Here is a 17,692-nt window from a genome sequence, read left to right on the forward strand (position 1 = left end):
CATTTACTACTCTAGTGGCCTTCCAAAAGTGTAATTTTCCCAGTCCATTTCCTAATGGCAAGATTTTGTTTGGCTCTAAATAAGTCTCACTTTTATCACTGTAAACAGCATCATAACATAGACAGGTCTGTTTGGGAATGTCAAAAGACATGGTCTTCTAGTCATGACAGTCCATTACATTAGTGAATACAGTTATAGTTACTTCGAAGTGAAGAGGAGATTAATATGCACTCTGCACTTCTTGCAAGGGCCATGTTCCAAGTGGTGCAAATCAGATTAAGTAGGTATGACAGCATCAGGAGCTTTTTAAAGCAGAAACAGATAGGCTGGTCCTCGCCATTCACTTTGAATAATTTTTACATCCCTGAATTTAATGCCCCTTATTTTCATTTTTCCTCAAAGCCATCCTTAAAACCTTTATTTATTAGATGATGCTGCTTGAGACAGAAACTTTTTTTTACCTAGAAGAAAAACACAAGTATTAAAGCATTTCACATCTGGGGGCTGTGCGCAATTTAAACAGCTATTTACAGTTTATTAGTCTTAAAACAAACTTTTAATCCACTTTAGTAACTGTTACAGTCTGGCATTTATAGTGCTTTTGCTTACAGAAATACATATAAATCCTTTTTCAAATAACTATAAAAAAAAAAGAAAGAGAGGGGTTACACAAACTGGTTGCCATTAATGCTCATATTTATGAATACGAGACCTGAGAAACGTAACCATTGTCAAAGAACCTGTAAAAGGTACTCATTATGGATGGCTCTTAGGAAGCCTTTTAAATAACAGTTGATAAACTAATGGCATTTTATTATGGTCACCATTCCATAACAAAATGAGCACTGAAACATTCCTTCCGTTTGACAAACGGAACACAAAAAAAAAAAAAAAAAAAAAAACAATCTTTGATTTCAGTTAAAATAGCACCTTATCCTTTGCCATAGAACTCCAATTATTCTTACAGCTGTCACTAAGGACTTGGTGTCACACGTCAAAATAAACACAATTATTAATTAATACAGAGCTATCAGACCATTCAGGTAAAACCAGTAGCACATAATCACTAAAACATTATATAGTAAAAAAAAAAAAAAAAACACACTAAAAATATCCAAGAAAAAAATTAAACATTGACACACCATAAGCATTTTTTTAGAAATGATCACAATAGGAAAAACAATTTCACAGGCTAAAATTGCTTTTGAATCTGTACATAATAGATATAAACATGAAAAAAGATTATTTTTTGTGGCCAGATTAGCAAAACAAACTCAGGCATTAAATTAAATGACCACAATCTGTGCATATCAAACATTTTTGCGTGCCGCACACTAGCTTCACATATACTTTTCTACAATATAAACAAATACATTTAAATAAAACTAAATATAGTGTTGAAAGACTGCACATGGTCAACAAATGTGATAACAAAGCATGCAGTACACTCCGAATGGTGGATATTCACATGACCAACAACATGCTACTACAAGCACAGCCGAGAGCCGGGCTAATGGCTATAAAGCCAAGTCCTACTATTATTATTATATTAATGAAAGGGGGAAATACAAGGAGAGGAGCACACAAAAGGGTAAGGGAAAGAAAGCGTAGTATGGGCTGGGAATTTTGTTTCCTTCTTCAAGAAGAGTAGAAATGGAAAGGTAGCATGAGAAAATGGGTTTTTGGATGGCAGCAGCAGTAAATAAAGCACAAAAGACCAACAGAGTAGGTGCTGACCCAATGGGGTGTGGAGAACAAAGGAGCATTGTACATAGACAGGGAGAACAACTGGACAAGCTAGGACAACATATTGGGAAGAGAACTGACACACAAGGGCTGGGAACACTATGATGATCACTATAGGATCAGGTGACCGCTGAATGCCATGCTGCAAAATGCTATAAATAATCTGAGGTCAGTAGTTTGACTTCCGTAATGGCTGGATTTTGCCACTGTCAGCCTGCTATAAATCAGACAACTGCATAACTCTTGACAGTCACATGAGGACAAGCTACAGGCTACCAGTACAGGTGCCCAGCTGCCACTCCACTGAGACCGTCTCCAGGTCTTCCACCTCCTGATGGGTGACATACTAGGACTCCACCCCCCCCCAAGTGATTCACCTGATGGGAAGCTTGCACCCCCACTGGACAAAGACCATCAGAAGACAATGATGAACCCTCCAGGTCATCCCGTTCTGGGTGACCTCCATTACCCTGCCTAGGAGCCTGAAGGTGGTGGCAAGGCAGGTACATGGAGTGGTGGCTACTGCCACACCACAACACTTCCACTGCCATGGCTACCACAGCATAAAATATGAATGTAAATGGAAAAAACATAACAGAGGATATATTTTTAAACAGAAATAAAGAGAAAATATGCTGTTCAAGTATGTACAAGCAAAACAAAAGCAATGTAGAGGTCTGATACAAATATACTACAGTAGTGAGGTGCATATCATTTGATCTAGAGACAGAATATTACCACATAATTCCAAAATGAATACAAAAGACACAAACTCAGTGGTAATAACATACCATGACATAAGACAGCCACCAGTAGGCGTCACCTGACAGACTGCCAAATACATGTCTGTGGTATGTCAGATGTAACTGGTACACAGAAGGCTGGTGTAATGGCTAGTATAGAATTGAAAGAACTGAAGCATCGCAGACTGACCAGGGCACTGTGTATTAATAGCAAGAGACAGCCATGGACATGGCACTGAATGAAGCTAACCAGTCAGGTCTAAGTAGAAAACGATACCTGGGATGGTGGTGAAAGGTGCAGTGTCAGCCCACTCTGCATCACCTGACCTTTAATGATATTCCCTGACAGCAGAAGAGCTGAACCTGCAGTAATAAATCATGTGGAACAAAGCAAAGCTGTAAGCAATAATTAAAATTTATAAGCAGTGCAAACAACCACAGTGAAGCAGATGACCAAGAGATATGCAGTTATATCAAGTCCAGTTATGTACCTAAAGATTGGGACAGTCATGTTAGCTGTCTTTTCTACTTCAACAGGTGCTAGAATCCATGAACCCCAAGATCTGCATGTAACTGAACAAGAATACCTATCTGTATGTAAAGCAACCACCACTCACTACTTAATCTGTAGATCTCTGATCCCTCTCAATAAACCTCTTCCCATTGCCTGAGAAGGACATGCTAACACTTCTTTAGGACGCTGACACACTGCTGGTGGTGCTAACCACACGTAGTAATGCCAACAGCAACATTCACCACATTGGCAAGACAGTGCCAGGCATTCACCTTGTATTGGGACCCTGAGCAGGTACTCTCAATGGCACTGATGCAGGACGTACAATTTCAGTTCTTTTCCTAAATCGTTCTCAGACCCTTCAGAGGCCATGGTCACTTGAGTCTGCTACCATCTTGGCAGTAACTAGTCATGTTGATGGATGCTGATCAGCATCACATGATACCTGCAGCAAGCAGCATGGCTTGACATAGCTCACTGCCACCAGATAGTCATGACAACAACCTTGCTGTTGGGTAGGGGGTACCCAGACACAAGATAGCCTGCACACACCATGTTGAGTGTGCATAGTTGTGGCACAACATCCCTTGGGGCTATAAGTATTAAAAAGCCCTCAGGCCTAGTCCTGTGAAACCAATGGACCTGCCCATGCATGTATGCATGTGCACAGGCAGGCTTAGGCCTCATTATGCAGTATAGGGCTGGTACGCTGCACATTGAAATGTGCAATACATGGGCAATTTAACCCCCTTTGCCTCACTAGCATAACTGCCACCCTGAGCTCTGAAATCACACAATATCAAACAAACCATTACCATTGTAGTGCTCATCATTCTGTTAAATTTCAGAAAAGAGAGTAGATCACAAAGACCATTTTCCAAGAAAAACTGTTCCGTTTAAAATCTGCTGTGGTGAGGGTGTACAGGATAGTGGCAGATGGCTGGGCAAGTGACTAGATAAACTGTAAAAATATTATTTTTTTTTTGGGGGGGGGGGGTGTTACCACACCACTACCAGCTGACAGGGGAATAAGGAGCAGAGTGAGGGAGACTGCAATGACAAAGACAGGGTACAGTTGCTGGCAGACAGCAGCAGCCTACCAAATATATGGCTGTGGTCTATGCAAGGTGGACTGTATTACCTCATAGTGAGCTGCAAAGACTGAGTTATAATGCATAAATTCTGCATCCGTGGAACTTGTACACAATAGGATGGGATTACCCCGTATAAATGCGATACAGGATGGAGGCAAATGTGGAGTACACAATGGCTGTCTTTTCTTGGACACAGGTATGTATAGGCTGACAGACGGGCATGTCAACACAGGCTGTCTTATGCTGGACTGCTGTGGGCAAGTGTTGGATGATAAAGTGCCAAGCCTAGCACACTGTGCTATGGTGGCACAACTGCTCTGTGGTCCTTGGCAACCACATATGCTTCTCCACATGCAGCATAATATTGTGGGACTAGTGTAGTGTTCAAGAGGCAAATGCCTGCATTAAATGTCCAACATGGTCTCCGACAGTCAGTGGAAGGTCCTTATAAAAGGAAGTATAGTCGATGCTAAACATCCTTCATGTCCACTGGGATCAGCATTCCACGACACTCCATGGCAGAACTGCACATTTCTACAACCTCATGTATGGTGTCTGCCAACATGATATTGTTCAGCTGTGTCCCTGTTTTGGAGGTTATAGTAGGTTAGGTGTGGTCACATCCCTCTGAGATGTCGAGTATTAAACTACAAGCATGGTCATGAGCACTGGCTGCAATACCTGCTGAATGATGCACAGCAACGGTTAACCCACTCCATAAGGGGAGAGCCAACACGGACCCTGGGAACTATCACCCCATTAGCCTGACGAGCCTGGTCTGCAAGGCCATGGAACTTATAAACAAAGAAATTGATAATCTCCAAACTCTGGACCCCACCCAGTTCGGGTTTGTAAAAAGCAGATCATGTCTCCTAAACCTGATAAACTTCTTTGAAGCAGTCACCAAAGCCGCGGACGAGGGTAAGGTGGTTCACACAGCCTATCTAGATCTTGCCAAGGCTTTTGACACCATCCCCCACTCTGGAATTATAGATAAACTCACTAAACTAGGTATAAATCCCTATGTCACAAGATGGGTTGCCAACTAGCTCACTGACAGAACCCACACTGTGAAAGTAGCAGACTCCAAATCCGACTTCATACCAGTGACAAGGGGAGTAACACAGGGTTCGGTCCTGGGTCCTCTCCTGTTTGCTATTTACTTCTCTGAAGTACAGGCTAACACAGAAGGTCTTTGGCTAATGAAGTTTGCAGAGGACTGCAAATTAGGAGCCATAATCGAAACTACCAACGATGTGGACATCCTACAAAAGGGCCTCACTGAGACAGATGCCTGGTGTCAAAGCCATGGCCTCAAGCTCAATGCCAAAAAGTGCATTGTCATCCCCTTTGGTAAAACCTCTGTATCCATGAACTATAACATAGGCAGTAGTATACTTAACACCGAAAGTGTGGTAAGAGACCTTGGGATACAGGTGGACAGTAGTCTCTCCTTTGATAATCACATTGCCACAGTAGTCAGGAAATCCTTCTACATGGCACACCTCATCACAAAAGGTTTCTCATCCAGGAAAAGAGGTCATTGTTCTCATCACTCATTAGTCCCATTATAGAGTACAACACCCCTTTTGGTATGTACCTTACAAGACATCTACAACAACTGGAAAGGCTGCAGAAATACCTCACAAAGGGGATTACCGGCCTCAAACAGATGCCCTACGCAGACAGTCTCAAAAAACTCCAGCTTTACTCAGTCGCATATTGCCTTCTCAGAGGTGATCTCTGCCTAACATACAAAGCTAGATCAAACCCAGAGCTATTGAACATGCTCCACTTAAAGAAATCCCAATACCTCTGAGCTACATACTCTAGGGACCTAAACCTTGTCACCACAATAAACAGAACATGCCGGAGGGATAGATTCCTGTCCCAGAGACTTCCCATACTCTGGAATAAACTACCTATCTATATCAAACAAAGATCCTCATTAGCACTCTTCAAGAAAAATCTTAATGACTGGATGGGAAATAGGAAATTCACCCCAGGGATCACTTCTGTGGCTCTGTTCGACAGTGGCACAGGAAAATTATTTTCTTGGGTGGCAAAAAAGCCAGGGTACCTTTTTGGCTGGGCTTGTATAGGCCCCAGAGCCGGTAGATACTAGCCTAGTATCTACTTATGAACCTATTATATTGGATGAAAGATCATCACTCCAAATGTCTGTGTACTCACTTCCTTTGTAACACAATCAATTGCTTGTATGAGGGTTGTGGGGGCACCACAGTCTATTCCAGCAGAGTCTGGGTACAAGGCACTGAAGCCCATTATGGACATGTTACTGTTCTATCGTAGAATGCAGGCTCTTACACAAACTACAAGCAAACCTAAGTGCAATTTGCAGAATTCCAATTCACCTACTGCATGTGAGGGACATAAAACCAGGGCACCCTTAAACCTACGAAGACTGCACAGAAGGCATACCAGCCAGGAATCAAACTGGAAAACCTCTTGCTAGAGATGGCAACTCTACTTTCCATGTTATCTGCTTAAACATTTAAGGTTTAGCGTGCTTTAAATTTAACATGCTCCAATGTTTTGTTTTTTCTCTCTCTATTTTAACTAATTGTTGTTTTTTTTTTATTTACTATATATGTGTGCTGTGTTGCATTTTTAACATACTGTGCAACACCTTCACTAATTTTATATATATATATATATATATATATATATATATATATATATATATATATATATATGTATATGTATAGACACACACACACACACACACACACACACACACACACACACACACACACACACACAGCAATATTTAAGTTGGGCTGCATAAACCCAGGGATATCACATACTGTAGTCAGGGACAACCATCATTAACAATTTAAAAATTGCTTGAAAGAGGATAATTTACGTTGCCTGGTACCAATTCAAGAAGTCATGTTCACCATTGTATTTAAACTGCACTTTTCCCCCTCTCTGGTACTGAATCAAGAAGCCATGCTCACCATTTTATTTAAACTGAATATTTTCTATACTGCCTCACTAACATAAATGTTAGCAGTCCACTGCACAGCTCTGTCCCAGAGGCTCACTTACTCATAAGATTTACTGTCCAAGCAATACATAGTTCAGTGACCCACTGTATCATGCAGTTTTGTGCCAGATGCTTCTTTAAGCACAAGAACTTTGTGGCTGTTGAAAATACTGGAGGGTTTCTATAATATCAAAACTGCAGAATTGTTAGCACATTACAACCTCTGGGGAGGGGAATTCTACAGTGGTGCCTTTTTAAGTTCGCCATAATGTTATTGAATTCCTGTTACAAGCAGATTGCTTTTGAGGAGTTCTGTATGCTTAACATACAAATGATATTTTGTCTCAAAGACAACACAAAAGTAACAAGGCCCTAATTCCACCTACACCATTCTAATTACTTGCATACTAATTAACAGCAAAAATGTAAGCAATCCTATCAATACGTATGCTACCATAAACAATTAATAGAGCAAGTATATCGGTTAATACTTTAACAACATTCCAAAGATGCCCATTTTACCTATCCTAATCTCACATAAGACAAAAGTTTTAAATGTACAGGACTACACAGAGGATATTGTACATGTACGCATACTTACTACCTTAAACGAACAAGCACTAGTAGTGTTTCCAATCACCATTCAACCTAATCTTTCTCAGCCAATAACTACACACTTCTATTAACAGAACTGTTGCCAATGTACATCTTTTGTCTTTCTCCCAGTAAAGCCCCTAACAGTTTCCCAAACTCTCATCATGAGCTCCTTAACCCCCACCAAAAAGTGTGCTTGAGCCTCCTTTAGCTATCCAATATTATGTGCATATTGTACTACAACCCACACAGAAGTGCACACATTTGACATATCCAATATCTGGCTTAGGATAGTATTTTACTACTGATTTGCAATAGAAAAAGTGAAAAACACTGAGTGTAGCTCTTCTACATAAACCGACATGAACACCAAGGTGAACAATACAGAAATATTCTGAGCAAGTACTATATTCCCACTCGAAATGAAGCAGCAGCAAAAAGTAACATGCCAGAAGACAGCAAGACAATAAAATGAATTGCATATCTCCATACAGTGTGTGCTTCCCTTCGAAAGTCATTACCAGAAAAAAACAAGATTGCACCTGGACACCAAGGTACAGACTGCACCCAAAGCTGCCCTTATGTGCATTTGCTCAGTCATTCAATAACCAGGTATCTGGCCCACTCAAATGAGTCATTTGTGTGATAACCAGGTAACTGTCCTGCTCAAAGGAACCAATCATTTGATAAATAGGTAGATGGCATGCTCCAAGTATCCTTTTCAGTGACAAAACTTGCCAGAATCAGGATTATAAATAATTCTGAGTTTAGTATATGTAGTTATACACCCGTTGTAATGTTATATCCATGTTATCTGACTTTAATCCTCTTCAAACCAATGGGTTATTAGATCCAACGGGAACCTAACCCAGCACTGATTGGAAGCTTTTTAGAATCAGAGCTCTGATTCTTCCCCTACCCATAATTCCCTATGCTGTATCACAAATCCTCAGTTGAGTTTGCTCCACCAATCTGAAAATAAATAAGAAAATTAGATAGGGAAAACCTGTTCCAACATAATGACTATAACCTTGGTGAGGTTAGATGTTAATGGGAATAACTGCAGTATCATGTCACTGTGCTCAGACAAGGAGCATCACCCAATCATTTCAAAGGCATAGGTGAAAATCTGGAAGGAGGTAGGAAGGGTGGAAGCTTGAAGTGGGTGAAAATCAGACAACATGGATATAACATTATGGCAAGTACATAACTTTCATATCCAATGCTGTCTACTTTTGTCTGTTTCAAACATACAGGACAGAATCTGACACTGTCAAACTGGGAGGTACCATGGACGGACATTCCTGAATATTGTAGAACTAAGAGAGGAACGTGACCTGGATTGAGTGCCCAGCTTATAGTGAAACACAAATGTGTGTACCATTGCCCAAGTGGCTGCAGCACAGATCTCATCAATAGATAATCTTCTGTTAAAGGCTGTGGAAGAAGAGAGACTGCTATGGTTGAATGTACCTTTGTTTTTTTGTGGTAAAAGTTAGTTCTTTTTATGATACATGAAGAAAATACAATCAGAAAGCCATCTGGACAAAGTTACATTGGAAACCAGTTTGCTTTGGCAAAGGAAACAACTGGTCATCCTTTTTGAAACCTTTTGTTCTGTGGATATGGAATCCGAGTTGTTTATGAATATCTAACTTGTGAATAAGGTATTCTTTGAGTACTTTAGAAAGAAAACAGGTAGATATTTAGACTGGTTAAGGGAAAGGGAGTTTGGAAGAAATAGCTTCTAGTTCTGAAATCCATCTGACAGAAGTTACTGTGACCAAGAAGACGGTTTTCCATGTAAGGAACTTTAGATCTACAGTGGAAGCAGGTTCAAAGGAAGGATGGGTTAAAGCTTATAACAGGACAGTAATGTCCCATGCAGGAGCTAGATCTCTAATAGAAGGTCTTAGTAGAAATGTGCCCTTAAGGAAGGCTTTTAATATTTTAAGAAATGCTATTGACATGCCATTGCATCATATGTAGAAATTGGATATTGCAGCCAATTGTACCTTAATAGTTGCAAACTGGGACCCTTGTCAAAGAGATCAGACAGAAATTCAAGAATAGAATGAACTGGTGCTGAAAATGGGTCCAGACATTTGCAGTAGGCCCAGAGTGAGAATCTATCCCATTTACTACTGTAAATCTTCCTAGTTGATGGCTTCTATGAAGCAGAGAACATATTGATTACTGTTGGGGAATCTTTGGCATCTCTGGCCAAGGTTAAAATTGGAGGAACCATGTGGTTAATTTCATGAATTTCTGATCCAGAAGAGGCAGTCTGAACGGGTGAATTGTTAGATCTGCATATTGATCCAACATTCATGGAGAATGTAGAAGAGGCCAAACGTAGGTAGGGCAACCATGTCTCTGTCTGTCTGGGCCATAATGGAGCAATGAGGATCACCCTGACCTTGCATTACCTTGTTGTCTGTATGATTTTTTTCATTAGTGGTAAAGGAGGAAAGGCATACAGAGATCTGAAGACCACATGTGGACTGGAGCGTCCCTCTTTGACATTCCCTCTAGGGACATCAGAACGGAGTACCTGCTGCATTTGTTGTTCAAATAGGAGGCAGAGGTAACATCAAGACTGGCCCTAGCAGCTGAAAATTGCTCGTGTCACTGAAGGATTGAGGGACCACTCGAGGCATTAGTAATGTCCTGCTCAGTTTGTCCACTACTACAATGGAGTACCCAGGGATGTGTATTGCTATCAGGAAGCAGTGTGAAGACATTGCCAACTGCCAAACCCTCCATGCCTCCTAAGATCCGTCTCATCCGTGTCTGCTGATGTACCATACCACAGGCATGTTGTCAGACTGTACAGAGATCACATCATTGGAGAAGTGGTCCTGAAATGCCTGCAATGCTAGGATCACCCCTCTGATCTCCAATACACTGATGTGAAGATAAGTCTCTAATGACAATCATGTGCCTTGGACCATTCTTCCTTAACCCCCCCCAGGGATGTGTCCATGGTCACTGTTGCAAGAGATTAATCCATCTGGAAGGGACATGCCCTAGTCATAGATGAGGAGGTTATCCACCAAACAGTGTGTTTTTTGCAGACATGCGTATTTCAAATTTGCAAATGTAGAGGATGAATGGACTGAGACCACTGTACTGCCAGAAGTAACCTGGATACTAGTGGAAAGGCATGCAGGAACATTCCTGTCCAAAGAAAAAGCATCTGCTTTCCAGGCCTTCTCGCGTGGAGTCTTGGAACAGAATTCTGCCAACTGACAGTTCAGACAGGATGCAAATAGGTCTACTTGAGGAACTCCCCACAGATGGATCACATCTTAGAAGACATTCAGGTATTGTTTCCACTTGTGAGGGTCTACCCTGGTCCTGCTCAGCTTGTCTGCTACACAGTTTTGCTTTGATGGAATGTAGGTTAATGAGATTTTTGTTTTCTATCCAGCCACAAACATTTTCCACCTCTTGCTTTGGCAGCTACACCCTTTACTAGTTACACTGTAGGATACCAAAACTTCATCCAAACCATAATCATTAAACATAAGAAATTAAATGTATTTTTTCTGTTGTGAACATTGCCAAGATTTGTAAAATTATGAAGTCCACAACCCCATGGTCTTTCTTTTTTTAAAAGTGGATTACCATGTATCACCCTTCACGTGTCCCGCCAGTTAGCTGCTGGCATAGCAAGAAAGGGAGCCTGCAGATGCCAGTGCTACCTACATAAAATACGTTTTTGTAACTGACAAACATTATTTTGTATTACACATTTTTCGTATTCTGTTTTCACTAACAAGTCGTGGCGCAAAAACAGCAAGTGTCCCCATTCTATAAGCCTGCAGTTCAAAGTCAAATAAATAAAAAAAACTAGGCGAGACACTGAGTGTTGCAACAGCATCTTTTGCACAACACATGAATTATTTAATGGTAACTAACTATAGCAAACCATTATTTAACAGTATGTTCAATTTTGAGTTTGTTTTATCCTGCGCATAGTGGAAGTTTATGTTAATAAATAAAACCATCTCAATTCAGTGGCTCTGGGAGAGGGAATCCCTCTGACGTTGCTCCTTGGATACCAAACAAACAGCAAAGACAACACCTAATATGGTTATCTGCGTCACAGGAACTCCAGCTGAAAAGGCGGGGCAAGTTAGCATACTTTATTGCTGCAGACTTTAGACCCAGTTTGTTCTAACGGATTCGGTTCGCAAGCCAGCGCTGGTACAGCACAGTCCGGTCACAAGAGGGGTCCCGGGCTCTGCGTCACTACTCAGGTTGAGATGAATGGAGCTCGCACTGCGGGTTTCCTGGAGCATCAGTTTGCTGAATAAATGTCAGTCTTCTTCAATGAGCGTGTGACGTCAACACGAAGGGAATCTCCTATATAAACGTTCTGTAGCCCAGCCTTTCATTCATAATCTTTTACAGACAACTACAGAGAGGATTTACTTTCACGGTTTGTATGCATGCCGGAAATAGTGTTGTGCCGCAGCAGTTACTCCTGTCAGTTTTGCCAGACTACTTGTATCAGAGGAAGCTACAAAACGGACCAAAATACAGAAAGCGCAGGTTATTGCATTTTGTAGAAACGCTCGGCGCATCTTTTTGTTGTAAGACTTTTGCATAAATAAAAAGGTATTTACAACCTGCAGGTTCATTCAACACATCGGTGGGTTTTGGTCAGCTGGAAAACAGAGCAAATGAATGGGATGCACAGACTATAATTAACAGATATACTGACGGTATACGTGTACCTGGTTGCTACTTACTACATGATGTAACTGCTGTGCTTTCAACTCTTCTTCGGGTCACTATAACCTAACTGTCACGGGCATCAAATACCATAAACCAAACCATAAGTAGTTCAGTGGCTACAACGGCTGTTCAGTTTGCAAGCGCGGTTAAATGACGGATCGGTTCTAAATAAAGTGCAAAAAGTACTGTTGGCATATGATTTAGCATCACAAGGAATTCTACAAGAAACTACTCATTCCTTTATTTCCGAAGAGAGCATCGTAGTAAGCATTTCCAACAGTAATCGACTTCCATTCAAAGTCGGATTTTGAGTGTCCGGCACCGGATTTTGACTTCTTCTCTATTCTGAGATGTATCATGGGTTTCCTGGAGGTGCTGGAGACTACGACACAGCGTCCCGGTGCAGCTCGTCCCCATCAGGTGAATACCTTTCTTCCGTGGACTCCTTTGGCAGCCCTACCACCAGTTTGGCACCTCAAGTAAGTAATTAAGCATGTAAACTGTAGTCCAGAGTTAGATCAGTAATTAGACATTACTTCAATCCACATTAACCAAATAAGAACTAACTGGACACGGTGTGATTGTACTTCACACGGGCTCTACCAAGTCACAAGTAGCCGGGAGGCACACAAGTTGAGGCTCTACCTATTCTATCGATATATTGGAAGAGCTACAGTGCTTGAAGACATAGTTTGGAAAGCATTCCCATCACAACATGGTCTGACGTGTAATTACACTTCGATGAGAGTCTGTTCGTTGTTTTACAAGGTGCAGTTTTCTGAATAAACTTTTTTCAAACGGGTAGTTTGAATCTAGATTACTGACAAGACCGGCAGGAAAGGATAATTTTCCGGGGGGGGGGGGGGGCAAAACTATTAATGAGGGAGTGTGGCACAGATTACTAAGGGTAGACAAGGCAGGCTTAAATAAGGTGCCAGGATTAGTAAACTTAACTACTTGTTCCCCCAACTGCCACTTTTAAAATACTCACACACGATGTGTACATTATGGGGTTTAGCGACCCCATTACACTTTAATATACATATGGAGATTACTTCTCAATCGCGCACAAAACAGCGCTCATCCAAATCCAATGACTGATCATTTCCACAACTACCTCAAAAACATGCAAAGTGCTTCTGCACTTATTGCAAAATCCCTACAAAAAAACTAAACGTGCGTGGTTAAATACAACAAAGTTGTAAAATACTGCATTTGCGTAGGGGGCCACAAGATAAACACAATAAATAAAGTTCTAAAATATTTAATTCAAGAATTTTCTTGACAAATCATAACTGTCAAAATGTATGCTTATATACAGCGATACAGCATGTATGCAAGAAGGAATCGCTTACCCGTAAGAAGAAACAGCAGTTCTACTCGGTCAATCGCTACTTGGGAAACCTGCCAAACAGTTACTAACAAACATCCGACCAACCTGCTGAAACAATTTGCATAAGATAAGTCCCGGTGCGGTGCTTTACCGCCTACATGTACCAAAGAAGCTGAACTTTAATTAGACTGTGGACAGGTCTACTACCACCTTCGCTTCAATATTTATATCTTAAATTATTTGGAAAATACACCACATATAAAAATGTCGAGCTTTTACAGGCGAGCAAAGATTACTATTCACACTGCGAACTCTCTGCGTAACGACTGACGTATCGGAATACTACGCACAGCGTAACTTCTCATGTTTCGCACTGTGACTCGTTTCCTTTTGTTTTATTGGCCTGTTGCTAAGAGACCAAGATTCGCTGTTTGGTGAAATAATCGCTAAGCACAACACAGGCTCGCTCAGCTTTGTTTGTCCACATAGTAGCAACTTCAAGCAAGGATAGTCTGTTAACTGAAAATGTATCATAGCAGACAAATCTGTTGTCACAGTTACCAATTCCGAAGTCTGCGTTAGTTTCTGAAGTTATATATTTTGCTTTTGATCGTCTTTTTCACAAATGACATCTGTATATTGTATTTGATAGTAGCAGGTTTCAGGGGTACGGGTAGACCCCAACACAGAAATTGAAATGTTAATAGATTTAAGGAAGTATTGGAATTGTTTTTGATATATGTGCTCAAACATTACCTTAAGAATGAGAATTATCTTTTGCGTTTTAGTTCTCAACCTCTTAGCTCAAGAGACAGAGACAAAGCCACACAATGACAAAGTCCCCAAAACAGCCTAAACAGGAGTGCGTTTTTAAATATGAAAACTGCTAGATTAACATGTTTTGCATTAGTAAGCGTTTTCAGAACGACATCAAGGTTATAATTTAATGTAACTTGGGGAATGGAATGTTCAGCTACATAATGTATACATCTCAACTGTACAGATTTTCGCAGAACATCCAGATTTGTGCTACATATTTTTGTTGTTTCTCATAAAATTGGTGATTTTCTGTCAAATCACTGAGGAGTGAAGTTGCTAAATGATATACATTTGAGTTTCAGCCTAAATATCATTCAGAAAATACAGGCAAACAACTTGTTATTGTGGCAACGTTTAAAATTTTGTAAGAGCAATATTTAAAATTGTCCCTATTTTTAGAGGCCTGTGTCCCCGCATTATTTCAGGCTTTGTTCAGACTTTTTGTGCAAACAGGTTGAGAGCTAATTTGCCAGAAAAAAAATAAGGAACAACCCTAACATGAGGCAAAATAGGAGGTACTGAATGAAATCGGGGACCCTATATAATATACTTTCAAATAAGCTTACTGGACCAGTAACTATAGCTGGAATTATATGCATCACTCTCAGCAGTTAGTGATATATTTGTTCCAACTCCGCCATAGTAGGGATACTACACTAACTTGATTTTGTTTTGTTTTTTTTTTTAGCTGAAAGTCTTTCTCACACAATGCCCCATTTGATCTCACAGCATGATACGTTATATTTCACTCTTTCTTTCTCTGACGAAAATAGCGGAAAAATGGATCGTACGTAAGTAGCGGCAAGAATGCGGGTGCCAGTATGCAGATGCCGCTGTAACACATTCGTTAATATTTTTTTTACCAGTTGAAAGGGGCAAACAGGGATTGTTTCATGAATATTAAGTATGAAAAGCTAATATTGTTATTGACTGATCGTAAACCTCAGTAATTTAGCTGAGGGGGGAAAACGAAGGACTGGGCAAATAATGCGTCAAAATCAAGCACGTTAGAAGTTAATAGAACTTGTTTTGCATCCACATACATTTTCAACATCAGGATCCTTGGTGGTTTACCGCAAAATCGAAGGTACTACATCGCAACCACATTTCCGCAATGCCATTAGGGTTACCACCTGTCCCACTTTGCGAGGGACTCTGCTCTTTGGGCAGTTTTGTCCTGCAAAAAAATGTAAAAATGGCAAATGTCCTGAGATTTTAGGGCAAAATTTATTTCCTATATTTATGTAATAGTTGCATAAAACAGTTATTCAGCATCTGAAACACCTAAATGTTATAAGAAACAGAATAAGCAACTAAAATGCTACAAGAATAAGCTTTTAGGCAAAAAAGTGAAGTTCTGTCCTTTATACTGGCCGTGGGTATGTTCTGGCTCGCAAAATCTGACGTTTGTACCAAAAATGTCCCACTTTGGGCATGTGAAAAGGTGGCAACCCTATGCCATAATTTGTTATGTTTGTGCGAAAACACCTATGTTTACCTTGAAAGGGGTGTGTAAATAAGTGTTACTGTGTCACAGTGGGTATGGGGCGACAAGAGGAATAATGTTAACATTTTGTACTCATCCCTTGTGGCTTCATGTCTTCTGTGAACTCCACAGTGGCACCCACCTTTAGGAATCCTGCATTCCGGATTACGGATCATAACTCATTGGAGTGCACGGGATTGGATGTATACTTCCAGTTAAGGAAAAAAGTGTTTCACTGTTTTTAAAGCCAGTAAAGCACTTAGTAAGTTCGGTTTCATAGACGGCGACTAAAATATCATTACAGAAAAAAGTCGGTGAGTAATTTCTGTAAACCTCCCCAAAGAGAACTCAGATTTAAGAGTGAATTAACGTACCTTCTGAGAGACCAGACTGTAACAGGATGTGTGACAGCTGATCAGATACCTGCAAAAGGAGCTTTCAAAGTAAGTGAGTCACTCTATCTGAATGAGCCATGTTCCCCGCTCTTTGTGTTGTTGGAAACGTGGTGACTTTCAGGATTTGTAACATTAAGGACTGAGAAGCAGTAGTCGGGTGTGTAGTTCGGGAAAGGATGCTACCAGGGAAGAGGAATTTTTCCGTTATTCCTCTTCCTGTGTGCAAAGCAATCTGAAACAATACTACTTACCACTACACACCCCTTGTTAGGTTTACAGACATGGTTTCTTGAAAACTTTACAAATTCTGGGGCTTCGGAAATATGGTTGCGATAATACGTAAGTACCGAAAGATTTTGTTAGCATTTAAGCCGATAGATTTATTAACGGCCCGTTGTAACGAGTGATAACGGAAAGCGCAGTCGCATTAAAGAATGAAGATGTCAGTGCTGCCTACATCACTACCAGCACCAATATCAATTAACTTAAAAAATAATATAATGTCAACATGCATTGGGACTGGACAAAAATAGGAGGCAAATCCCTGGCATTAAAAGTTACTAGAACAATAGGTTTTGCATCAACGCAATTTTGTAAACTTTGAAGTTCTAATGTCTTTGACTTGGACTAATTGTAATTTTCAGTGGTTAACTACAAAATCAGGCATTTTGTGATGGTTATTACAAAAATGAGACAAAATCAAAGTCTCTGCAAAATAGCACAGCCATAGAAATGTTTTATGTAAGCGTTTCAAGTGCAGAATCGCTTAGCATTGGCTACTGATTGTTTTTCTTTCTTAACTTGTTTGCTGGGGTTTTGTCTGACCTGACTAAGATAAGGTTGAGTAATGCTGGTCAGTAGCTGTCAAACTTCACTAATGCCTAACGTTCTAAGCAGTTGACAAACACACTACTGCGGTCCAGTCTTTTCCATTATCGCTGATTAGCGTTGGGTAGTGATATATTTTTTATGTGCATGCTGGGGGTTTGTCTGATGCTAATTTTCATAAAATGCTGCTTGTGGTAAGTAGCACATCGCTGTCAGGTTGCTCTACTGCCATAACACTGTCTGCAAACCAACTACCGTGGTCCACTGTTCTCTCTTATCACCCTTTCTCTTAAAGTGTTAAACCCAAGTTGCTTCACAGAGAAGAAAAATGCAAATATACTTGAGTTATTATAAATTTACACCTTCCACTTGTAGTGCTGAATG

At 40.5% G+C, this 17,692-nt stretch overlaps 1 protein-coding gene and 1 long non-coding RNA gene across 4 annotated transcripts in view; one reads left to right on the forward strand and one right to left on the reverse strand.

Moving 5' to 3' along the window:
* The window catches only part of LOC122808404, a 583,390-nt gene extending 569,301 nt beyond the window's left edge, over positions 1–14,089 (reverse strand). The window contains exons 1-2 of the long non-coding RNA XR_006365797.1: positions 13,803–14,089; positions 1–461 (exon numbers count right to left, since the gene is read on the reverse strand). The exon at positions 1–461 is cut by the window's left edge and continues 57 nt beyond it. This is a non-coding gene — a long non-coding RNA (uncharacterized LOC122808404). The remainder of the gene's footprint in view (positions 462–13,802) is intronic.
* FOSB (FosB proto-oncogene, AP-1 transcription factor subunit) overlaps positions 11,915–17,692 on the forward strand; it is a 35,727-nt gene continuing 29,949 nt past the window's right edge. The window contains exon 1 of one of the 3 annotated variants that reach the window (XM_044079300.1): positions 11,915–12,926. In XM_044079300.1, coding sequence (XP_043935235.1) covers positions 12,798–12,926 — 129 coding nt within the window. In that variant the 5' untranslated portion in view covers positions 11,915–12,797. Of the gene's footprint in view, positions 12,927–16,756; positions 16,820–17,692 lie in introns of those variants that run through there. The other 2 variants (XM_044079165.1, XM_044079230.1) reach the window with 2 other exon arrangements.

This window comes from Protopterus annectens, chromosome 1.part0 (assembly GCF_019279795.1).
Source record: "Protopterus annectens isolate FY-2018-M chromosome 1.part0, PAN1.0, whole genome shotgun sequence".
Taxonomy (NCBI): Eukaryota; Metazoa; Chordata; order Ceratodontiformes; family Protopteridae; genus Protopterus; species Protopterus annectens.